The sequence below is a fragment of the Ursus maritimus genome, unplaced genomic scaffold, assembly GCF_017311325.1.
Source record: "Ursus maritimus isolate PB19 unplaced genomic scaffold, ASM1731132v1 scaffold_14, whole genome shotgun sequence".
Classification (NCBI taxonomy): Eukaryota; Metazoa; Chordata; class Mammalia; order Carnivora; family Ursidae; genus Ursus; species Ursus maritimus.
The window spans coordinates 37,639,311-37,664,560 of NW_024423786.1; the positions used below are offsets into that span (position 1 = coordinate 37,639,311).

At 43.8% G+C, this 25,250-nt stretch overlaps 1 protein-coding gene across 2 annotated transcripts in view; it reads right to left on the reverse strand.

Annotated features, from left to right (window-relative positions):
* The window catches only part of RAD54L2 (RAD54 like 2), a 113,606-nt gene that overhangs the window by 10,584 nt on the left and 77,772 nt on the right, over positions 1 to 25,250 (reverse strand). For both annotated transcript variants that reach the window (XM_040628745.1, XM_040628746.1), the window contains 14 exons: positions 14,459 to 14,660; positions 13,338 to 13,477; positions 12,645 to 12,761; positions 12,091 to 12,317; positions 11,104 to 11,286; positions 10,830 to 10,963; positions 9,280 to 9,476; positions 7,841 to 8,183; positions 6,919 to 7,096; positions 5,404 to 5,655; positions 5,064 to 5,182; positions 3,195 to 3,313; positions 1,319 to 1,418; positions 340 to 545 (listed from right to left, as the gene is read on the reverse strand). In XM_040628745.1, coding sequence (XP_040484679.1) covers positions 340 to 545; positions 1,319 to 1,418; positions 3,195 to 3,313; positions 5,064 to 5,182; positions 5,404 to 5,655; positions 6,919 to 7,096; positions 7,841 to 8,183; positions 9,280 to 9,476; positions 10,830 to 10,963; positions 11,104 to 11,286; positions 12,091 to 12,317; positions 12,645 to 12,761; positions 13,338 to 13,477; positions 14,459 to 14,660 — 2,517 coding nt within the window. The remainder of the gene's footprint in view (positions 1 to 339; positions 546 to 1,318; positions 1,419 to 3,194; positions 3,314 to 5,063; positions 5,183 to 5,403; positions 5,656 to 6,918; positions 7,097 to 7,840; positions 8,184 to 9,279; positions 9,477 to 10,829; positions 10,964 to 11,103; positions 11,287 to 12,090; positions 12,318 to 12,644; positions 12,762 to 13,337; positions 13,478 to 14,458; positions 14,661 to 25,250) is intronic.

Sequence of the window (25,250 nt, forward strand, 5' to 3'; positions counted from 1 at the left end):
AGCGTCTGCCTTTGGCTCAGGGCATGATCCCGGTGTTCTGGGATCGAGCCCCACATCAGGCTCCTCCACTGGGAGCCTGCTTCTTCCTCTCCCACTCCCCCTGCTTGTGTTCCCTCTCTCACTGGCTGTCTCTCTCTGTCAAATAAATAAATAAAATCTTAAAAAAAAAAAAACTGTTTAAAAAAAAGAGAGAGAAATTATTTGAATCGGAATGAGACGGGAAGAACGGGGGGGGGGGGGCTTTCTGTGATTCAAAGCCTGCCTGTGTTCCCACAACCTGCCCCTCTCTTCCCACCACTGATACAATAAGGATAGTACTGAGCCTGAAAGATGCCCCACCTGACATGCCCTGCTTGGAAATCTGACGGTCATAGATCTTCTTTTCAAGGGTGAAATCAGCTACAAGGCGATAGATGTGACAGGGCTTTTTCTGGCCATAACGGTATACCCGACATACTGCCTGGGCATCATGGCAAGGGTTCCAGGAAGCATCAAACACCACCACTCGGTTGGCACCGATCAGATTCACACCCAAGCACCCGGCCCTTTAAAACACAAGCCAACAACCACAGAACTTTTAGCTTTAAAGACAGTTTTCAAATTGGTTTCACTTTGTGACTCCTGCCCCAGCATTATCTCCTTTGTCCTAAGCACAAAATACTGGAGGATTCTACTGTCCTGCTGATGAACAGTACATTCATCAAGCACTGAAAAATATGTCCTGAAAAGCCAACACAGAAGTGTCTACCAGCTCAGAAAGAAAACCCACTCTCCACTCTTCTGTAATTGGTAAGGCCCCTGCATCCTGGCCCCAGAGTAATGTCACTTGAAGGGAGACATCTGCATGCAGATGTTTTGGGTGTGTTTAGTCTACCAGCCTTGGAAAATGACTGGTTTATACCCATCAAGGGCACTGTGATGGCAGAATGCAGCACAGGCTTCAAGCTGCTTGGCATGAGAAAAATATTGCTATCAGTCTTTTACAGTTACATTACACTTTCTACTTTTTTTTTTTTTTAACACTTTCCACTTTTTAAAGCACTTTCACATTAATCACATCATCTAAGTCTCAGAACGCTCCTGAGAGAAAAGCTAATTATGACCGTTGTTGATGAAGGTCTCAAAACACTCCATGACACTATCATGATTACCCTCCTAACACAACTTTCTTCTGGGGTTCCCTCTCTGACCTCAAAAACAAGTCACATACCTGAGTAGATCTCTTCTGAAAGAACTTGGATGAGCCTTTGGGTATCTGCCTATGTGGCCAACTGCCCTGAATACAGCCCTCTGACCTCCCCTCTCAGGATCCACTCACCTTGTGGACAGAAGGAACAGCCAGGTGGTGAGGTTGCTGGGATCATTGAACTGATTAATGAGCCGCTCCCTCTCAAAGGCAGGGGTGCTACCATCTAGCCCTAGGAGAGAAGGAAAACCACAAGAAATGGACAGATGAGGGTAGGGGATACACAGCAAAATCACTGGGCAAATGTGTTTTAAAAACAAAAGAAAAATACACTTACAATACTCAGATTCCACTCCCTTGGACACTCCATGGGTCTATAGTGAGACCCAGACACCTATAATCTAAAAATACCCCATGTGCAACAAGGATTATAAACTATGTTTCTCTCTTTAGTATTTTAGGTCAATTCTAAGACCAAGGTTCCTAGACTTCAGGGTGCATAAGAATCCACCCTAAATAGGGAAGCTTGGTAAGCACTGGCTCAGGGTGACCTCTCTGCCTGGTGAGTGTAAGAAGGACTAAGAGTTCGGTTTTGATATGGATGATGTCCCTCCATCAGGAATTTGCATTGTTACAAGCTCCTGTGATTAAGAACTTGATCTAAGGAGACATTAAAAGGAACAGATCTGGAACAGTGGGACGGGGCATATGGTTGAAAAGAGGGAAGCTTAAAGGAAGAAAAAAAAAGTAACCTTCAGTTTAGAAGAAGCATGACTAAGAGAGGAGGGGGCTAAATTTGTCACCCCAGGGAAAAGAGAGAAAAGGGCACAGCTAAGGAGATGAAACACCACGTGGAACCTGGATTGCTACTGTTACAGGAAGCCTTAGTTTAATTGCCTGGTACTAGAAGCTCTCTCAATCGGCACCCAACCTACCTTTCCAACCTGACTTCCCACAAATTCCAAGCATAGCTCAGCACTGACTCACTGGGCAAGCCTACAGTCAACACCGGCTGTGGCCTAGACCCTGTGCTGGAGGTCTTCCTACCACCCGCTGTACCTCCATTCTCTAAATACTTCCTTTAGGCCAGTGCTTCTCAACAAGGGTGATTTCCTTGCCCTCCCACCCTACAGAGGGACATTTGGCAATGTGTGGAGACATTTTTGGTTGTTATCACTAGGTGGATGCTACCGCCATCTAATGAGTAGAGACCAGGGACGTGGCTAAACATCCCACAATGCACAGGACAGCCCCCTACAAAAAGAATTATCTGGCCCAAATGTCAATATCTGGACAGTAAGTACCTGAGGTTAGTATTTCTCAACTCTTGTTTTTCATTACTGCCCCCTTAAGGAGCCTTTTTATACATTTTCCCTCAATCAACATGCCCCTCATGAAATTTTAAATACCACAGATATTCTGTATATGTTTATTTACTGCATGCCTATTTGTGCTCTATACTTTTGAAAAGTTAAAAAAAATTTGTCCCCTCAAGAACTAATTTTCACCCCTTTAGGACATTATCTCCACTCTAGAGAATGCATGATCTGAGCTTATTTATATTCACTCTGCTTCTCCTTCCTAGAGTGACCTCTGGGCCACACTAACTCTATATATTCAAATTCTCCCCATCTTTGCAAATATACTGCAAGTTCCACCTCCTCCAGGAAGCGTTATCCAACCATTCTCCCCGCGATGACTCTGTTCTCTTTAGAACCTGTTAGGGCACTCAACCAGTGCTACTTTGTATTTGTCCTGGAGTTGTCAGATGAAGACAAGGCTTGCCTTCTACTTCTTGGCTCTCCCCCTATCTTTCCCAAGCTCCCTAGTCCCTAGTACAGTGCCTCACACAGCAGCTTGCTCTGAATATCTCCCTGCTCCCTGGCTACTCCAGATACTCCTACGCATTGGATGGAGAACAGAGTAGAAGATAAAAAGGCAGAGAAGGAAAGAGAACCCTTGAGCAGACCCTGCCAAGACTCCAGCAACAAAGCAGCAATGAACTCACGGAAGTAGCTGACGTTTCGAACCCACTTCTGTACTCCTTGCCCATCAGCACCAGGTAGACAGGGCACTTCTCGTTTCCCTAGGAACTCCTCGATGAGAGCCAAGGTGGAAAGGCTCTGGCTGGAAGGGACAACATTTGGTTCAGAAGGCTCCCAGACCCAAGGGAATCTTGTTCCCCAATGGGCTCACAACCATGTGCAGCCTTCTGACAGTGGGAACTCCCAGAACCTGCACCCCATGAGAGGTAACCCCACAAAGAACCACCAAGGGTATTCTCCCTAGCTCACAATGGGAGCAGAGTCATTTAAGTAATCTCCTATTACTTCCTCAATTGAAAAATTCTGGGGTTTAGCTGAGTGCATGGTAACATGTAGCAACAGCATTAAAAACTAACACTGCATGAAAAACATCAGATTGAATTATAGGCCACAATCAGTATTATGGGTCTTACTAAGGAGACAGAATCACTTGGCTGCTTTCAAGTTATACAGAGAGGCAGTCTCCTCAAAAGTGATAACTTAAAGCCAGTGGAACACTAGACTCTCCTCCAGTTAGAATCACTGCTATCCTTTCAAAATGTGTCACCCATGGAAACCCTCACTCTGAGAGGCTCCCAAGCCAGGCTCCTGCCACTTAGCTCTCACTGGAGTATAATCTAGACAGAACAACAACAACAAAAAACAATCAGCCTTATGTCTTTTCCCTGAGGACTCAGGCCTTGATGGACATCAAAGTTCTGGCCAGACTGAGAATGTGACTCTGGAACAAATCATATTACTTATTTGGCCTTATACACAAAGCAAAAAAACAAACCAACAAAAAACCAATTTTTTTTTCTTAAAGTACGTTTCACACCCAACGTGGGGCTTGAACTCACAATCCTAAAAGTAAGAACTGCATGCTTTACTGACTGAACCAGCCAAGTGCCCCCACAAAAATTTTTAATTAAAAAAAACGGGGGGGGGGCGCCTGGGTGGCTCAGTCGTTAAGCGTCTCCCTTCGGCTCAGGCCATGATCCCAGGATCCTGGGATCGAGCCCCACATCGGGCTCCCTGCTCAGCGGGAAGCCTGCTTCTCTCTCTCCCACTCCCCCTGCTTGTGTTCCCTCTCTTGCTGTGTGTCTCTCTGCCAAATAAATAAAACCTTAAAAAAAAAAAAAAAAAGGCTGGGGAAAGACTGAAGCAGATTAGAGCAGAAGTCAGCAAATGTTTTCTATAAAGAGCCACACAGTAAATATCTTTAGGCTTTGCAGACCACATACAGTCTGTCAAATATTCTTCTCCCTCTTTTTAAAAACCCTTTAAAAATGTAAAAACTAGGGGTGCCTAGGTAGCTCAGTTGGTTGAATGTCCGACTCTTGATTTTGGCTCAGGTCATTATCTCAGGGTCATGAGATCAAGCCCCACTTGGGCTCCATGCTCAGTAGGGAGTCTGTTTGTCCCTCTCCCTCCCCCTCTGTCTTCCCCCCCACCACCTAGCTTGCTTACAGGCACACTTTATTTATTTATTTATTTAAATAAATAAATAAATAAACAAATAAATTTTTTTTTTTTTTAAATGTAAAAACTAGCTCCCAGGCAGGCCACATGCCAGATCTGACCTGGGCCATAATTTGAAGGATTAGGCTATGACGTCCGATGTCGGCCTACGGTTTTAAATTGTTCTCTGCAGAGAAATCACATTGGGCAAAATAAGAAACTCCAAGAAAGAGATGAAATGCAAGAAGGTCCTCACAAGAACCACTGGGCTGCAGAGGCATGAAGAAAAAAGGCAGGGGGGATGCTGTGGTAACCCCAGACGGTCTCACTCCGTAGGGGCTGTGTCACTCTACTACAGATACACAATGCCATAGGGAAATTTCCCTTCCTACCTGAACACAAGAATCTTGTCCCCAAGCTTGACACTTTCCTCAATCAGGTGGAAAAGCAGTACCATCTTGGGAGAGTTCTCTAAGACCCCAGTCTGGTAATTAGTCAAAAGGTCCTTGGCCTGCAAGAGAGAAATGAGGCAGCTTAGAGCAGGTGCATGCCAGAACACTAGAAATAAAATTCACTCCTCCCAAAGCAGAAGCTCATGGACACCTTTATAGTTCCCTGCAGAGACCTTGGCAATACAGTACATTACGCAACCCCTACCCTCTCCCCACACAGGATTCGTACCATCCCTTCTCAGCAGTGGTTTATGGGCACAGAAGAATCTGCTTGACTCACCCATTCATACGTGACAATGTTGTTGCCTCGCTCCTGGAAAGGGTTGAAGCCAACCCCCTGTAGGAACTTGCTGTTGGTTGCCTCTCCCATTGAGGAGGCCAAGGTGCTGTCCTCCCCCTTGCCTTTTGTTCCCTGTGACGGGCAGCGGGCACTAGTTCCCGCTGAGCCAAGCTCTTCCACATCTAGGTCCTGCTCATTGGCCAGACTTTCCTTCTGAAGGGCTTCATACAGCACATCCGGGTGATTCCAGATCTGAGGTTTGAGTTAAAGAAGAAGTGGCACAGGGCAGAGAACAATCTAAGGGTATCCCAGGGAGTCTGGGAACATGCACTTGCTCAAACACACACCTCCCACAGCATACACTGTCACACCAAAAATCAAAGTATCTCCAACCCCCCTCATAGCCAAAGAGCCTACACACTTGTTTTAACTAACCAACTGTGATTGCCATAACACAAGTGGAAGAGTTCCTACCAGCGGGCATGCCCATATGTTTGGTACATAATCAGAAAGGCTGTGTCAAAAGCCTTGCTTTCTTATTTAAATAAGAATAATAATGTTCCTGTTTTGCGTGGCTATAGCCAACTACTATATGAAAGTATGAAACAAGACTAATCTCTCCCTATGGACAAATGTATCTGACTTACAGATGACCACCAGAAGTCATTTCAGGGACTATTCCTGGCAGGAGGTGAGAATTCCCGGGGTGCGGGTGGCCAGGGGGGTGGGGTGGAGAGGGACAGGAAGGGCATGTTGGCACTATAGCATCCTCAAAGACCATGTCTGCTGTAGCTTCCTGGCCCTGGTCTAGGACTGTGGCTATAAAAAAAAAAAAAAACCATGTTGAAATCCCATCTGTCCCCTGACACACACCTTCAGCTGACTTATTAAAGCAGTGGTCAATCGGGAATAATACCCAACAGGTCGGCTGAGAGCTGTCAAAGAAACAGGTCCCTCATTAGGCAACAGGGAGCACATACTAAAGACAAGTCAGGGTTCATCCACCTGTTCATGAACTTAGTGCTAAAGATACCTAGCCCCTTCCGTCCCCAAACCATCTCAAGCATTATCAGGATGAAAGAGATCTCAATCTCATTAAACACAGAAGCAAACAGAAGGTACCCCAATTACCTGTCTAAGCTATATATTTCTTGAATCTTGATTACATTAGAAGTCAAAAACTGCCCTACAATGTTTGCCATTACCTTTTTTCCAAGGGAAAAAAATCGGTGAGAAAGGAAGTGATTTCTCAAATTTGGTACAAGTTGTACAAATGAACTGCACAACTGCAAGGAGCACCATATATATCCCAAGCTATGAGTGGCAACCCCAGGAACTGTGCAGCACATACTGGCACATCTCTCCTTGGGGGCTCCCGTTCTCTGATGCAGCCAACCAAGGATGGCCCCTCTCACTTTATTCTTCCTTTATCAAGGACTCCTAGGAGAAGTAACTCCCTTGGGACCATGTGCATCCTTCATCCATACGTCAGTACTCCCTGAGGCTTTGACATACCTTGCAGCACACGCAGAAAGCCTTAAGGGGGTTCAGCCCCAGCCAGCCACTGCTACCACAGTCTCGGAAGCGGTCCATGAACTGTGTGTACAAATCTCGCTGGATCTTCGAGAGCCGCACCAGGATCACATTTTCTTCCTTGGCAGGGAGATGAATCTTCAGCACAGTGTGGCCTCTCCTACAAAGGCAGAGATCAGAATTGTCAAGCCTGTGTGGCCAGGACAGTGGCCTCTCCTACAAAGGCAGAGATCAGAATTGTCAAGCCCGTGTGGCCAGGACAGGTCAGTGCAGGAAAACAAGAGAACTCTGCATTTCTGCCACATCTCCTCTTGAGGATCTCCACATTCACAGCAGCCTTGCAATAGTGAGGATTGGTTTAGCGACCATCAGAGGAAACTCATTTTAAGGATAAGAACTAGAGCAAAAAGGACTGGGTGGCAGAGACTGGGAACTTCAGGTTCCTACCCGGATTCAGGGCTGTTTCTCTAAGCTTTCTGCACACATGTCAACTTAACAAGGAAAAACAAGGGGATTGCTTTAGACTACCCTAACTACATCTACTGAGATGCTGAAACTGGTGAGGCCATGCCCCTGAGAACCAGCACTTGTACGCTTTCGCCAAGTCAGCAGAAGGCCAGCTCTCTTTTGCTTCTCGGCAAGTAAGGCAGGTATCTCTAGAAACTTCAAAGATTAACTTCTGAGGGAAGCACTTCTAGGCCAAACTTTCAGAGGACTGAAACAGTGGCTATCCATCATTTATGTGCTATTCAGGAAAAGCTATTCACTAAAAGGAAAGTTTTACTATCACTCACTAGGAAGGGGCCCTCCTGCTGTAACAGTTCCCCTTTGGGACAGCTCTGCATGCCCACTACACCAAGGTCTCTCTGAGGATTCAAAAGACAGGGCCCTAAGGATGGCTCACCTCTGCACAAAGCCCTCCAGGAGGCTGTGCAAGACATGGCTCCGGTACCGCATTAGGCGGACATCCTGAGGCGTGCTGTCAATACACTGTCCATTCAGGATGGGGCGTTCAAACATGTTGCTGAACTCCTGCCGGGTGCCGAGGAAGTCTGGGCGCACAAAGTCCACCATGCACCAGTACTCAATGAGGTTGTTCTGCAGGGGGTACCCAGTCAGCACCACCCGACGGCGAGAGCGAATGTTCTTCAGGGCCTGCGAGGTGCTGGCCTGGCAGTTTTTGATGCGGTGTCCCTCGTCACAAATCACCACATCAGGGCCAGGGCGGCATAAGGCCTTCTCAAACTCTAGGGAGGGAAGAGGATCCGGAGTCAGAGGGTGAGAGGGCCTGCTCTTAGTCAACAATATGAGAAGTAGGGGTGCACCCTGGAGGAGACAGAAGAAATGAAGGAAGCAGGAAAGCAAGAGTCAGCCCCCATTAGTGAAAGGGAGCCAACCATCCAGGCTCCTGCGCGTTTGGTGTGACATGTTAACCTGGACTATTGACTCTTGCAATAAATCTCTTCTCTCTTTTTCCTTTCCTTCTTTTTTTTCTTTTTTTTCCTTTAGACTAAAAGTAAAACACCTTGCATTCCTAGGGCTTATGCCAACTGGGTGGCAGAGAGCGTGACTTTACAGAGTACCAGACTAGGATTAAAAACGGGTCTGGGTGAGACTGATGGGAATCATCCAGACACTGCACACGGCTGTCACCCTTGTCAGCATCTTGGCACCATCTGCGGGCTGGCTGGTGGGGAGTTAGCTAAAGGACAAAATCTTCCTGGAGTTACCTGCCAGTCATTGCTAAATGGCAAATTCTTCCCAGCTCTACCACAGAAGCAAACCTAGAACAAACATATCTATAGATGAAGAGACCTATAAAATGAAACAGCTTCTAAACCTAAAAAAAACATTCTTCTCCAAATGGGCAAAACCCCCTTAGAAGAGAGGGAACAGAACTACAACTATGAGAAGAACGGCTTTCACTAAAAGAACGGAGATAAATTCTTTTATAAATTCATAATATTATTACTACTCTGTATGCTAGTGATTTAAATACTTTATATTTTCTTAATGCTATCCCAAAACACCTCTAGGATGAGGTGATGGGAACGGTCACTCTCGCAACTGCTCTGAGAGAGAAACAGGGCCAAATGGGCAGGGGAGTTTCCCTAAGTCATCCTGTGCATGGCCTACCCAGAATTCCACAGCAGACAAGAAAAGCAGCACACCTTCTGAGAGCCAGTAGAAGTCATCCCACCTATCTTAGGGACCAGGATTTCTAGTTCATGACAATACAACTCACATCAGTAATCTTCAAATTTGACTTGGTGCTATTATAGACAATATTTCTTTTTTCCTGAAACACCACCCCTAAAAGTATTCCGGGGATAGGCTGCCCACCTCTCCGGAACTCCTGCTGTCGATCTTCCTCATCCAGATCAATGATGACCGGGTGAGAACGTTTCTTGGTTTTCTTCGATCTACCTGTGGCAAAGGATTTCTTCAGGGTGAGGAGTCTGTACATTTCGTACCCCATCAGCAGCACCCCACCCTCTGACACCCAATCAGCCATCACTTTAGCACGAGCTGCCATTGTCCTGCAAGAGTGAACAGAGAAAAAATTACTGCTTCCACTGCTCCCCAGGAAGAACTGCTCACAATCAGAGCCATGTTGATGTACACTCAGTGGCAGCATTACACTGGCTGGCCAGCTGCCCAAGGACTTTCCCAGCATCCCAGAGACAACTGGGTCACCGATGACAGTCAAACAGCAGAAAAACAGAAATGCAATGGCACAAGGCAAGCAAAAGTGATAATTCCTGGGACGCCCAGGTGGCTCAGTCGGTTAAGCATCTTACTCGATTTTGGCTCAGGTCATGGCTCAGGGTTGTGAGATCGAACCCAGTGTCGGGCTCCACACCAGGCGTTAAGCCTGCTTAAGAATCTCTCTCCCACTCCCTCCACCCACCCACCCCCTCTTGGTCGCTTAAAAAAAAGGTGACAACTCCCTTGGGTATACATGCATGGCTACAATTCTACATTTGAGAGAGAATTTCAAGTTATTCCCATAATAAATACAAGGTACTAAAAGCAAGAACAATATTCTGCATTTTACCTGCCCAGGCCCTGGTGAGTAAAGAGGCAAGGACAAGTGATAAGGGAGAAAGAGCAGCAGAGCCCAGATGACACTCAGCACAGTCCCTCCAACTCCTACTAAACAACTGAGCCCTGACTGTAATTCATTAACCACATGTGGACTAACAGTCCTGAAATCCAAGAAACAAGAGCAGGTGATCAACCACCTACGGGGCCACTCTGTCTCCTCATTTTGATGCGTGTGACCAAACATCACAAAAGGTAGCCTCTGCAGAAAACAGTCTATCTTCTCAATTATCCATGACAGCGAGGGGAAAGGATAACATGAATAGCTGGCATGAACCAAGAAATATCTTTAGAATTTGGGAAATCAAGTTGAATTTATGAAATGGAATATAAATAATTTTATTTAAATCTAAAACAAAAGTTTGCACTTTTCAAAACTTGGAAGTTATAGCATTAAAGGTCAACTGTAGGTCAGTGTTGAAAAGAGACTGCTGATTAGGCTTCTAAGAAAGAGAAATGTAAAAGGTGAAAAGTTAGAAGGTGGACAGTTTCATTTCATCATGTTGAATTTTATTACTGTCCACATGGGAAAACAGGACAATGTATGCGTATTTTTGAGGACATAAAAACATCTTCAAGCAGATGTAAGAAATTTCCCAGGCTACCTAACTGAGTTTACTGAAAAGATAGGTAGAGAAAAAAGTAGGTAACAAGGGGCAGGGGGCACACTAAGAAACCAAAAAGAATCTGGAAAGACAGGGTTCATATGCAAATAGACTGCCTTGATATCCAGATCCCAGGAAGAAGTCTAAAAGGAAAGGGCAAGAAGGAGAAGGTAGGCCACCTACTTGTGCTCATCATTCAAGATGTGAACTTTAAAGAAGCGAGGCTGGACTTCTTCAGGCTTGTTGTCAGCTGGAAGGGCTTCAGGAGCTGGAAGCCACATGTTGAACTCTGCCAGCCAATTCTGAAGAGTATTAACCTGTCAGAAAGCCAGGTCCAGGAAGAGAGTTTTAAGAAACAAGCTCAAAGCTGAGCTCACTGAGCTTTTCAGTACCCGGCAAGGCATTAACCCAGAGCTCTTCAGAGGGCTGAGTAAATGATGCCTTCCCCAACTCTTACCGGCACAATGGCAAGGACAGTTTTGGCTGGCGTGTGGCGGAAGAGGACATCGATGAAAGATATCACTTGCAAAGTTTTCCCCAGACCCATGCTGTGGGCCAGGATGCAGCCAAAGCCACTACTAGTCTTAAACCTCTCCAGGGATTCAACCAGGTTATCATACAGGAACCGGATCCCACCAATCTGACAAGGGATAAACACGGGCAATAGTTAAAGGAGCTGGCAAAGACCAGGGCTTTAGTTTTACTCATCTTGGAATTAGTCAGAATTAAGTAAATGAGCAGACACCACACTATACAGTTGGTGTGGACCACTACGGAAGTTTCCCTATACCCTTACTAGTCTATTGGCTGCTGACAGTCATCTTGGAGAAAACAGAGAAAATTATTCACCTGGTACAATGGCCCATTAAAGGCAAAAATCTGCAGTACCAAATTCTTGACAGGGTCTCTCACCCAGCCCTTCGTTGCTTACCTTAAGACAGCCCATTCCATGAGGAGCAGTTCTTATTAAGAGTTCTTATGTTGAGTCAACCTCTGTCTTCGTGGAACTTCCACTCACTGGTCTTGATTCAGGGCTCTGGGTCAACACAATCTACTCTGTTCCCTCCTATCAGAAAGTCCCTCAGACTTCTGACTCTTAAATATCCTCTGGAACTACTTCCAGAATCAAATCAATTTCCTAATCAAAGCACTGCCCTCCAGACAGCATCTCAATCAGTCTTGCAGATCTCACAGAGGGAAGCTCAAGATCATTAAGCCAAGAGATCCAGCACTTTCTACACAATAGGGCAAACCTAAGGCTTGCCCTTTCCATTCATCAGAGATCCTGAAGCATCAACTGCTAGGAGGAAAGATCGGGCCTTTCCAATAGCTGCTCGAGGACCCAAACAAGTACTTCACAGGCTGTGATGCTAAAAACGACCAGCAGGTGATGCTCTCAGCAAGGAAGCTGAAAGGAAACAAAGAGAGTCAAGATTTGCTGCACCTGATGAGGTTTCACTGCCCGTGCCAACTGCGGGGCCAGGAAGACATTCTCCTCCTCTGGAGGGTGGTTCAGGTTGACGAGGACCCGCCCCAGAGCATCGCGCTGGTTTAAGATGTCATTCACATGGGTGCCACCCTTCTCCTCTTCCTCATCCTCCTCACTGACAGACTCACTGCTGTCCACAATGTGCAGAGTGTCCTCCTCTCCAGAGCTCAGTTCAATCACCTCTGAGACAGCCAACAAAACAAAACAAAAACCCAGAGAGCAGAGATAATTTACTGCCCATCATTAAAGCATTACAGCATGGAAACAAAGTTAGAATGTCATCACTTGTAAAATTTTGAGCTTAATTTATTATTTCTCTCTTCCAGCTTCAAGTTAAGACAAGGGAAAACCCTACATTTACAAGGAGACTCAGGGACACTTGTCACAGTCAGACCCCAAACCATATGGGGAAGGACTGATTTCTATTCAGAGGTACAGCCAATTACTCAGTGTGAACATTGAGTCAGGAGGAAGTGGCACCTTCAGAGGCACCTCTGGCTTGACCTTACCATCTCGACTGCTTTTTTCATCCTCACTGCCACTGCTGCTGTCCAAACAAATGACTTCCTGGGCCAGGACCCGAGGAGGCAGTTGGGGACCATCGCTTGCTCTTAAGACAATTTCCTCTAGGGAAGGAAAGATGGAAGGGAATGTCAAAACCACATTTAGCTCAAACCTATCTCCCCAAATGACTTATCAGCCTTCTTCCTTTTTTAGTCTTAAGGGGACTATCCCCTGAGGAGAGAAGTAGAGGGGTGTCCCAAATACCTCAGTCCCCTAACTTTCCTTGTCTTTACTGGTTTTTACCTCCTGGTGTCCACCTGACCACTAGAGAAGATCCTAATCCCTTGGCATGTTAAGATACAAAGTTATGGGAGAAAAAATTTAAATAAGATCAGTCTGAGGAGTACGTTAAAAAAAACCCCCACACACACATTATTATTACTATCTTTTTAAGTAAAGTCTATGCCCAACGTGGGGCTTGAACTCACAACCCTGAGATCAAGAGTCCTACGCTCTACCCACTAAGTCAGGCGTAACTTTTTAGATGTTTCTGATCATTTGCTCCTAAGAAACTGAATGACTCAAAAAGATTCCTCAGAGGCCACAGCGTTATTTCAGATCTGCCCTTCACCACTGTGTGTGCCCAAGGCCTCTTTTCCCTACACTTCAGGGCCTTTCCCACCATCTCCGCTGCTTACCAGGAAGGAACTCCAGGGGAACTGTAGGAATGGGGGCTGCATAATCCTTCCTCTGCTGCTCCAGGCGTTTCCTCCTTTCCAACTCTTCCTGTTGTGCAGCTTTGGTAACGGGCTCCAACTGATCCTCCCGGAGCAGCTTTCTAAACATTACAATAAGAGTGAGCACTTGGGTTGGGTTACTTGAGATTTGGGCAATGTAATGTCAAGCTAAAGAGCTCATTGCTGAGCTCACAGATCTGAGGCAGGAGAAAGAGAAGCCCCGTCAGTCCCACACATCCATGTAACAGGTAAGGTTTTTTTAAAAAAAAAAAAAAAAGGGTGGGGGGAACTTCAAGGCTCAGGTGATTCTGGGCTAGCATTTTTTCATATTATTTAACTTCCTGAGACATGCCCTGGAAGACTCATCTTTGCACATAACAGATCAAGATTAAAACAGAATAATTCATGATTAAGTTGAAAAACAGTATTAAAAAATAGAGTTGTTATGTGGGAAAGTAGGCTTATAGACGATTCTGCTCTTTATTTTCCAAACTTTGAGTAAAATTTTTAAGCTATCATTATGTTAAAAAAAAAAAAACATGAGGGTAGAGGAGAAAAAGATCTCATTGATCTCCTTTCAACAGGAAAAGAAGGAAGGGCTGTGACAGAGGAAGGGTTATGGGGGATTTGGACAGTTAAGGAAGCTCACATCCGCCATTCACTTAGCTCAAGGAAAAAGCCCTGCTTTGGATCAGACAGTCCCCTGCCAACCGAAGTTGAACTCTAAGAAAATGAGAATTCAACTTCTTTTATCTCCTCCTGTTTTGAAACATAAGGGAAAAATAAAGGAAAAAACAGAGTCCAACCAGAGCACCCTATCATCCTGGGGCTGCCCCCAGGGCCTCCAGAGAGTAGGAGACTCCCCTACGCAGCCTGAGTGCCCACCACGTTTGCCCCACAACCTCTGACAGCCTGGGGTGGTTCTGAGCTGCATCTCCACTACTAACTGAGGCACAGAGCTTACACTTTTCTTCTTTGGAAAGGGGACTCTCCTGCTCAAACCAGTCCTGCTACTGACAGCCTTCAAATGGAGGTAATACCTCTACTCCTTCCCTTCTCCTCTTACCCTCAGCACAGCTTACCGTATGTTTCTCCTCATGTGGGAGGGCTTCTGAGCTCTCTTCTTTTTGGGGTCCTCGGAGGCTAGGCTCTTGCCGTGGTGGCGCCTAAGCTGCTCTGAAGGCTCAGACTGAGATGAGGTAGTTGAAGTGCACCGCGGTGGCCGCTGCCCATCTTCCTCCAGCTGGGCACACTCAGTGCCACACATGTCTTCCAGGGATGGGTCTGAAAAGGCAAAGGGAGAGAAGTGCCAGGGACTGACCTTTACGGGGAGAAAAGTGGGTTCTGATGCCAGGCACACCGGGGTTCAAATCTCAATTCAGCAACTTATTAGTTGGTAAGCTAAGGCAAATGACTTACAGCTCTCTGAATCTCAGTGGACTGATCTATAAAATGAGAGTAGTGATGCCGACATTTCAGAGTTGTTACGAGGACTAAATAGTGTGCGTGTCTAGAACCAAGCCTGCTCCAAAAGTAGGTTCACAACAAATGACAGCCATCACTCTTGCTGTAATTTAGCACTCTGATCAGAGTGAGGAAGCTTCATGGCCTCAGAATGCTCTGAAAGGGACAACGGGTTCCAAATACAGCTCAGACTCACTTGTGTCTCATCTGCCAACAAGGGGAATAGCCTTCCTTTCAGTGTCTTAAAGCGTTCACGCTTTCAATTCACTGGCCATTCAGTGAGGGCCTACAACATGGCAAACACTGTCCAAGATGCTTCAAGGGATATTTGTAAGACTTCTTCCTTGCAAGAAGTTTGTTTTCTAGACATAATAAGGCAAAGCGTGCTAAACACCACAGGAAGGGCAGCCTAACTGACCTAAAGAACTTAAAAACATAAGACATCATTTTTCCAGCCAGAGATAATTAGCTAAATCAAGAATAACTGCCTTAGGGTCACAGGACTATGAAAGACACTACTTTGTGGTGTGACCACACAAGGAATTATATGAGAGGTAAAATGTGAGTGAAGCCTTGGAAGGTGAGAATGTCTAAAGGTATTATCTTGAGGAGGGGAAAAGAGGAAATTCCTGGCAGAGGGAAGGTCATTTGTGGCATCAAACACCAGCAAGGACTAGGGTTGGCGTAGGAGGGTCCGTGTGCACACCCCTCTTCCTCAGTCTACTGAGCGGCATTCTGTTTACAGGATGGGCAGTCTTTGGAAGTCACACAGACCATAAGCCTGTCTCCAAATCCAGCAGAGCCTCCCAGACACAAGAAGTACACAACCAAAAAGTCTTTCCTAAAGGTAAGAGCAATTTAAAGCTAGAACATAAATGCTGTAACTGAGATGTGCTGATCAATGCCACTTGACTCTCAGGCAGGAAGGACTCAGGAAGTCTGGGGTTTTGGTGGGATGATTTTTGTTTGTTTTTAACTAAACTTTAAAGATCTGCTTATTTATTTTAGAGAGAGAGAGCACAAGTGGGAGGGGCAGAGGGAGAGGGAGAGAGAATCTCAAGCAGACTCCACGCTGAGCACAGAGCCCAATGTGGGGCTTGATCCCATGACCCCAAGATCACGACCTGAGCCAAAGTCAAGAGTCGGACACTCAACCAACCATTCCACCCAGGCATCCCATGTTTTTAACTAAACTCTAAACTTTATTTGGATTTCACCAGTTTTCCACTAATGTCCTTTTTCTGCTACAGGATTCCATCCTGGATATCATACTGCATCTAGCTCTCATGTCTCAGTCTCTCTAAACTGTGGCAGTTTCTCAGTCTATTCTTGTCTTTCATGACCTTGACAGTTTTTTGAAAAGTACTGGTCAGGTGTTTTGTAGACTGTCCCCTAATTTGAGCATCTGATGTTTTCTCATGATCAGATAGAGTTATGGTTTGTGGGGGAAGAATACCACAGAAGTAAAGTGTCCTTCTCATCATATCTTATCAGGATACAGCCTATCAACATGACTTATTACTGGTGACATCACTTGTTTAAAGTGGTGTCTGCCAGATTTCTCCACTGTAAAATTACTATATTCCCCTTTCCATATTTTATTCATTAGAAGCAAATCACGAAGCCCAGCCCACATTCAAGGGGAAAAGAATTAAGCACTATTTCCAGAGAGAAGGGCATCAAAGAATTTCTGGACATATGTCAAAATCACGAGCAAACATCTGTGGTGGTAGGGGACTGTGAGGCCTTAAGAATGCAAATACCGAGTTTCTTAAAATTTACCCACTAATTTTAACATTCATCAGTGGATCTTATCTACAGAAATTCTTACTATGGTGTTCTAATAGTGGTTTTCTATTGCCCTCTTTACGTCTACATTTATTATTTGGAATTCTTCTGTAAGGAAGATCTATCCCTTCTCCCTTATTTATATATTCAATATTTGTTTATATCAGCATGGACTCAGGTGCCAATGGGGTAAGAAACACTGAACGCTGTAGGCTTTGGTAAAGGGAGACAGTGTTGCCATAGACTTCAATGAGTGAACCAGTAAGCTGATGTCCCCCAACCAAAAGAAAGAGGTATCAGGAGTTATCATCATGTGCACTTAATCACCAAAAAATAACAAATGGACCATCTCATCAGCCAGTGGCCAAGTCACAGAATCCTGAGTGTCCCAGACACTCCATCACTGCTTATCTTCTGTGGCTTGGTATAGCCCCTATTACCACTGTGGGTTCCTTTATGGTCTCTTTCATATGGATGTCAGGTTCTAGAACAGCACGGAGTTGGGAACTAATGTTTCCTGAGAGATAACCGGGCATAGAGGTTCACTATGGACACCGAAACCAGACTTCTGGGGTGTGAACACCAGCTGTCCCTTATTTGTTCCTCAATTACAAAAAGGGAATTAAAACTGTCATGCTATTCCTCAGCCTGACAGTTGAGGAGATGGTTATGTGAGATAGCCTAGACAAAGTGCCGAAACAATGTTCGGCACGTAGTAAACACCATATAAAACAGCTGCTGCTTTTCCTAGGACTACTACCATTCCAGGTACAAGGAATGAGTTTGGTTTCTTATCTCCTTTCTTTCTTATGAGAACTGCAAGGTGAATTTTGCTCCCGTCATTCTAAATTTGAGAAACTGAAGCCCTAAAAAGTAAAAAAAGAAATAGCTTGCCTATGGGTATATAGGAAACCAGCAGGAAAACAGGAGCAGACAGTTAACAGAATGAGCTTCATGGTCAGGCAGCATTAGTGTTGAATCCTGGCTCTGCCACTTACTAGCTCTATGTTCACGGGTTCAACTTCTCTGAGCCACAGTTCCCCACATTTGTAAAATGGGGATGTCAACAGCTCTCTTAGGGAAAATATTCTTTAAACCCAGGTCTGCCACACTCCATGGAATGCCATACTCCCAACCACACTGAACAGCCTAGGAGCAAACAAAGCTACAGAGCTTAGTTAGCCATGCTGGGCAGCAGTATTTATTTATGTGGAAAATTCAAACTTTAACTATACATCCTAATCAAAAATCAGAAATAAGAAAGCAAAAGAAGCAGAAATGACACAAACTGCATTGTTCTTACAAAATGAGCATTTCTTACACATACACATGTGCATATGTGTACACATGTATACACACACACACACACACACACACACACACACACACCAGCCACATGAGACTGTAGGCCACGTCTTCATTGTAAACCTCCCCACATGAGACTACCACAAACTAGACACTGTTGGCCTCTCCTGCCTTCTGCCTTTTAGTTTAGCCTAACACACATAGGAGCATTTGAGTACCAGGCCCTGTACCAAGGCCCCATGGAATGGTCCAAATGGGGAAACACATGAGGTGAGGTCCTAACAGCAACAACACTTGGGGAAAGGATACCCAAACCAGCCTTGCCTAGGGCTGGGCATGGGGGGCAGGGTGCTTCCTTGGGAGAGGTGAAACCAGGGTTTAATCTAATATAATAAGTAAGCGTCAACTAGTAAAAGGAAAGAGAGAACATTCTAGGCAGATATAGGAACATAAGCAAAAGGAATAGATACTTTAAACAAGGTGGAATAGTTGGAAAAATACATGCAGTTCAATACTGGCTAGAATTAATAAAGCAAAACAGCAGCAGGAAGGGCCTTCCGACCCAACAACCACTTCCCTGTCTCTCCCTAGGAGCCCCCCATCCGAAGCAGACTGAGGTGTAGAACCAAGATCCCTCCGAGATGCTGGCACAGATGTCAACCCCTGTCCCGGGGAGGACTACTTTCAAGGCCCTTTCTTCCTAGCCTTCAACATTCCACTGACAACTGTCTGGGCAGGGAGAGGAAGCTAATGTGGCCAATGTAAAATTTGGGGCTGGAGGGGGGTAGTGGGTGTGGACATGTGTGCACAAATGCACACACTCACATGTGAGTACCTGGGTTGATTCACTCTTCTGCAGCAGCAGTGGAAGCAGCTTCCCTGGCCCTCACACTGAGAGACCACCGAAGGTTTTTAGGTAGATAACTTGCTTTTCGAAGGGCAAAGGGGAAACAGCTAAGGGAGGCACCAGACAAGAAATGTTCATGAAGGGACAATGCAATATCATTAACAGAAGCGAGAGGTTAAAACATCACAGTCCCCTCTCTGTTACCACAGGATCCACAGCAGGCCTTTTACAAAAGGCCTCCCAAAGACAGCAGAGTCCAGGGTGTCAAGAAGCACCGGGAACACAACACAAGCTCTGGCTCCTGGACATTTTCCGCCTACTGAGAAAGTGAGGTGCTACTGTTTGTGTGTCCAGCCAGACATGAGAACTAAAAGAGGATCTGCAAGTCTGACTGGCTACCCTCCCCTCTAACAGTCCTCTCCTATTTCTACCTGAAGCACTATAAGAGGAAAGGTCAGCAATTCTGTTTTCCTTAAGAACAACTACCATTGCTTCAGGACCTCCACCCCTCCAAAGAGCTAATACTTCCATGGCATTGTCACATAATATTACTGCCACCTCTCTCCTAACTCACAGCCCTCAATTCTTCCCTCCTAAAGGGGGAGGCTATCCAATCTTCCTCCCAAAGGAATAGGCAGCTGGACAGCAGAATCCCTAAGAGGGGATATCTCTTGTTAAAGGGCTACTTCTACCAACACTGCAGTTTGCCCTACACAATTATACTTGAGGCTGGGTTGGCACACCTCAACTTGGTACTTTGCTAGATCCTCTGACCTGGTTCTGATAATGAAATTTGATGTTCTCCTGGCCTTAAGGCCTTTTGTTTCTATTTCACAAGCAAATTTATTGAGTAACCACTTGGAGGAACAGTTGGAATCAAGGTCAGAAAGTAGGCAGATAGGACAGAGTCAGAGTATAGAGGGCAGGCCTTGAATGTCAGGTCAAGGGGTCTGAACTTGATCTACTGGGCAGTGGGAATTTGTTGCCAACTGTTAATATTTCCTTTTTCTGGTTTCTGCCTTACAGAGTGGGCTGTTTCTGGGAGGAGGAAGAACAGAATCTGATAACCTTTCAATATCACAGACAAATTCACAATCAAACATTCCAACTTGTAAGGTCTAGCTTTGCATTCCTGTCTGACCCAGCGTTGAATGTGGCCAAGTACAGTAGCAATTTTAAAATGATCACAGTATATACAATTCTCATGTACACTTAGTTCAGACACAGATTTCTCCTTTACACAGAGGATACAGGTCTAAACCAGCTCCTTACCAATCAGTATTCTTTGAATGAATCTTCAGCTTCTGGATTCAACAGCTACTGTTTGCTTGTTAAAAAGCTTTAGTTTACAGATGTACTAATATTTAAAGGTCGCTGTCATGTAAGTCAATGTTTTAAGAGTGCTTCATTGCTGCTTCGTGATTGCTTATTACGAAGTTTCTGGGTTTTACATAACATGGTATATACCACATCTTAGACTATTCTTAATAATAAACTATTATTTCAAAATTTCTATAATTAATTTTTCCCCAAGTCAAAATGTAACTTCCCACTGCATGCTCTTTACTATCTTCTGAATAATGAACCATGTGAATTTACAATCTAATCAAAATCATTAATTCAACTTTCAAAAAATAGCCCTCCCTAAAATTCTGGAATATGATCCACCAAAAGCCACTAAGGAAAAAGAGAAAAGGGTCAAAAAGGAGGTAAAGGGACATGTGGTTTAAAAGTCAATGATTATTACCACCCGAATTCAGGATCAGAATCAGATCTGGTCACAAATATCCCTGAACTTTCTCCTTCACGTGAGCCAGCTGTGAGCAGCAATCACAAGAGTTATATAAACACCAACGAACACTTACATAAGCTTCTCAGGAATGAGTTATGAACACCACCACGACAAATATGACTAGGCAAATGAGGAACACTGAAAGAAAAATCTCTCTTTCACTCACTGGGGGTATAAGGTACAAACACTTCCAGGGCACTCTCTTTTCTTCCTTCCCAATCCCATCTGTATAAACAAAGCTCAGTGAATTCTAAGTCTTACCATATACCTCCTGATGTGATGCAACAGGTTGTATACACAACAACTATTACATATGTGTGCCAAAACATTACTTGAATCTCAACACACCTGAGATCTCACTATCAGTGTGCAAAAATACAGGAAAAAAGGACCATGTTGACAGAGTGGAGTGGCCACTGGAGATGCCTGACACTCTGTTCTGAGGAGCGACCAATGGTGTGATGGAGCAGGCCAGGGACCGCTTACACCTGAGATAGACTACAGGACAGCACGTACCATAGGTAGAAGTCCAAGTCAAACGCAGAAGGACAGCCTCACTGAGCAACCAAGAGTGTCATCTGTACCCGAAGCGATTTCAGCAGCCCGTACCTGTGGTAGATTTCCAGGTGAACTAAGGCACTCTTCACTGAGACACCAAGACATGGTTAAAGCAGTATTAGAACAACCAAGGAGCTGATTTCCAAGCAAAAAACCAGCTGACAATGTATTGATGTATTTGAATCAGCTAACAGTGTAATTAAGATAATATCCATGATTTTTAGAAAATAAAAGAATTATGCTAAATTTGTTAAAAGCAAGACCACCAGGATGCAATCAGCAAAATCTAGAAATGTATGAAACTACAGTAACAAGTGAATCCTTTTCTTCTGCAAATAAGTTGCAAGGAAAAAAAGAAAACGAAAAAGGTAGGAAAAGCTCAGATTAAAGAGATTAAAAGACAAATGAACTAAATGTGGAATTTGCAGGGATTTTAATGAAATAACAGTAAAAATAATCTTTAAAAGATAATCGGGGATTATCCAGATATTTCATGATATAAGGAATTACTGATTTAAAATATTTAGGTGTGATAATGGTATTGTGTTTATTTTTGTTTTTGTTTCTAGGGCTTTATATGTTAGAAGATACAATAAATACACACTGAAGTTTACAGATAAAATGTTACAACATTACAGATCTACTTCCAAATAATCCAAGGTTGGGGGGAACAAATGAAACAAGACTAGCCTTGTATTCACAACTACTGAAGAGAATACTGGCAATACAGGGTTCATTTTACTATTGTCTCTTTTTCTATTTCGTTAGAGATTTTCCAGAATAAAACTTCACGACTATTTTAATTTTAGAAGTCTTAACAGAAGATAAAATATAATAAGCACTAATCTCTACACTATTTAGGTCTCAACTTTTCTACATTTGTTAATATACATTTGTATATTTTATACCAGTAACCAATGAATACACATCACTTTGTGTTCTGTTTTGGTCACATGTTACATACATATAAATGTTTCTTTGACATAGTCCACATACTCATCATTTTAATGGCAGGCTACCAGTATATCACAGAATGCTTTGACATTCAGGCTATTTCTTGGTTTTTATTTGTATCTATAGCAGCATAAATATCTTTGTACAAATTATTTTTCCTTTTGATTTACTTATTTGTGATATAATCCACTACAGTTGGAGAAATGAGCAGAGTTTAAAGGTTCAGATATTGGTAAGCTTTTTCTATAAAAAGCCTGATAGTAAATACTTTAGGTTTCGTGGGTCATAGGTCTCTGCTGTAACTACTCAACTTCACCAGAGTAGCTCAAAAGCAGCCATACATAAACATATAAGTGAACAAGCACAGCTGTGTTCCAGCACAATTCTGTTTACAAAAACAGGCAAAAATAATTCTGAAAAAGAACAAAGGAGGACACACACTTCCTGATTTCAAAACTTACTATGAAGCTACAGTAATCAAAACAATGTAGAACTGGCATAAAGAAGACATACAGACCAATGAAATAGGACAGAGAGCACAGAAATAAACCCTCACATATGTGGTCAAAGGATTTTCAACAGGAGGGCCAATACCATTCACAGGAAAAGGACAGTCTCTTTAGCAAGTGGTGCTGGGAAAAACCAAATACCCACATGCAGAAGAATGAAACTGGACCCTTACCTTATACCATATACAAAAATTAAGTCAAAATGGATCAAAGACCTAAATGTAACATCTAAGATTATATGAAACTTAGAAGAAAACATAGGGGAAAACTTGATACTGGATTTGGCAATGATCTCTTGAATAGGAAACCAAAGGCATAGGCAATAAAAGGAAAAAAAAGACAAACTGGACTTCATGAAAACTTAAAATTGTGGGCATGAAAAGACACTATCAACAGAATGAAAAGACCCATGGAATGGGAGTAAACACTTGCAAGTCATGTATCCAATGAGGGATTAATATCCAGAATATATAAAGAACTCCTAAGACTCCAAAACCAAAGAACAAAACCAAACTGATTCAAAAATGGCAAAGGATATAAACAGACATTTCTCCGAAGAAGATCTATAAATGGCCAATAAGCACCTAAAAAGATGCTTAAAATCACTAATCACTAGGGAAACGTAAATTGACACCACAGTAACATATCACCTCACAGCCATTTAGGATGGCTACTACCAAAGAAACAAAGAACCAGCGTTAGCAAGAATGTGGAGAAATCAGAACCCTTGTGCACTACTGGCAAGAATGTACAATGACACAGCTGTTATGGAAAATAGTATGGCAATTCCTCAAAAAGTTAAAACACTGGATTGCTATATGATTCAGCCATTCCAGTTCTGGATGTATACTCGAACTGACAGTAGGGTCTTGACATGACACACAGCCATCTTCATAACATCATTATTTATAATAGCTAAGATGTGGAACAACCTGAGTATCCACTGATGGGTGAAGGGATAAGCAAAATGTGATATATGCATACAATGGAATAGTATACAGCCTAAAAAAAGGAAGGAAATTCTGACACGCTACAGTATGAGTAAATCTTGAGGACATTATGTTAAATGAAATAGTTCAGTCAGAAAAGGACAAATACTATTCCATCTATATGAGGTACTTAAAGTAGTTAAAATCATAAAGACAAAAAGTAGGATGGTGGTTCCCAAGGGCTAGAAAGAAATAATAATGGAGTGATGGTTTAATGGGTACAGAGTTTAAATATGGATGATGAAAAAGCTTTGGTGATGGTTGGTAGTGATGGTCGCAGAACAATGAAAATTTGCTTAATGCCACTAAATGCTACACTTTAAGATGGCTAAAATAGGGTGCCTTGGTGGCTTAGTCAGTTGTTCATCCAACTTTTGATCTCAGCTCCGGTCTTGATCTCAGGGTCATGAGTTCAAGCCCTGTGTTGGGCTCCACGCTGGGCATGGAGCCTACTTCAAAAATAAAAAATTAAAGTGGCTAAAATGGTAAATTTTATGTTACATATATTTTAACACACACAGCTGGCTTAGTCATTATGCTAAGTTAAAAAAGTCTGACACAAAAGGCCTCATATTGTATAATTTCATTTATAGAAATGTCCAGAACAAGTTAATCTCTATAGACAGAAGTAGGATAGTGGTTGCCAGGGACTGGGACAGAGGATAATGGGAGTGACTGCTTATGGATAAGGGGGTTTCTTTTGGGGGTTTTGAAAAGGTTCTGAACTTAGACAGTGGTGACGGTTCAACAACCTTGATATACTAAAAATCACTGAATTGAACACTTCAAAATGGTGACTTACATATACCTCAATAAGAATATATACATATTTTTAAATATTGGCTTGGTGCTTCTGCTTCCAGCTAAGGTGGAATAGCTTGAGGCAAACCAATGCTTGCACTAAGAATAGCTAGAAATATGTTATCAAATTAAAAAAAGAAAAAGAACAGCAACAAAGCCTTTTGAAGGCACTGAAGAGATGCTGAGAGGATCAGAAGTAGAAGGGAGGAGATTCCAGAGAAAGGAAAATCAAGAAGAGATAAGCCAGCATTCTACTGCCATTTATTCCCCTCTTAAGCCAAGTCTGGTTGCTGGGGCAAGCTGAGAGTAACCCAAACAGAGGGCTGTTAATAAGAAGCAAAGACACCAGAAGAACTTTTGATAACTTCATTGGACTAAAAAGACAAAACTTAAAGACATGAGGGACCACGGTCCTGGTGAAATGTGAAAGGCAGAATTGAGCCAAAAACTCAGTTCATTTCCATTCAAGTCACTTACTTCATTCTAAAGCTGAGTGAGATGGGATATTAAGAAGCTAAGCAGAGAGAGTTGGGTTAAGATGGCGGAGGAGTAGGGGACCCCTTTTTCAGCCGGTCCCCTGAGTGGAGTTGGATAGGTACCAGACCAGCCTGAACATCCACGGAATCAGCCTGAGACACAGGAAGATACATCTGGATCTCTACAAATGAACATCTCCAGCGCTGAGTATTGAGGTAGGAAGTGGGGAGCCTGAAACCGCGCAGAGATATAGGAAGATAAACAGAAGGGGGAGGGAGTCGCCGCATTCGGGCACCGGGAAGCGGTAGCCACCTGCTCCGGGGAGCGGGCGGACTCGCAGACGGGCACCCGAGAGAGAGCGGACTGAGACCGTGAGCTGGGGAGCGCATG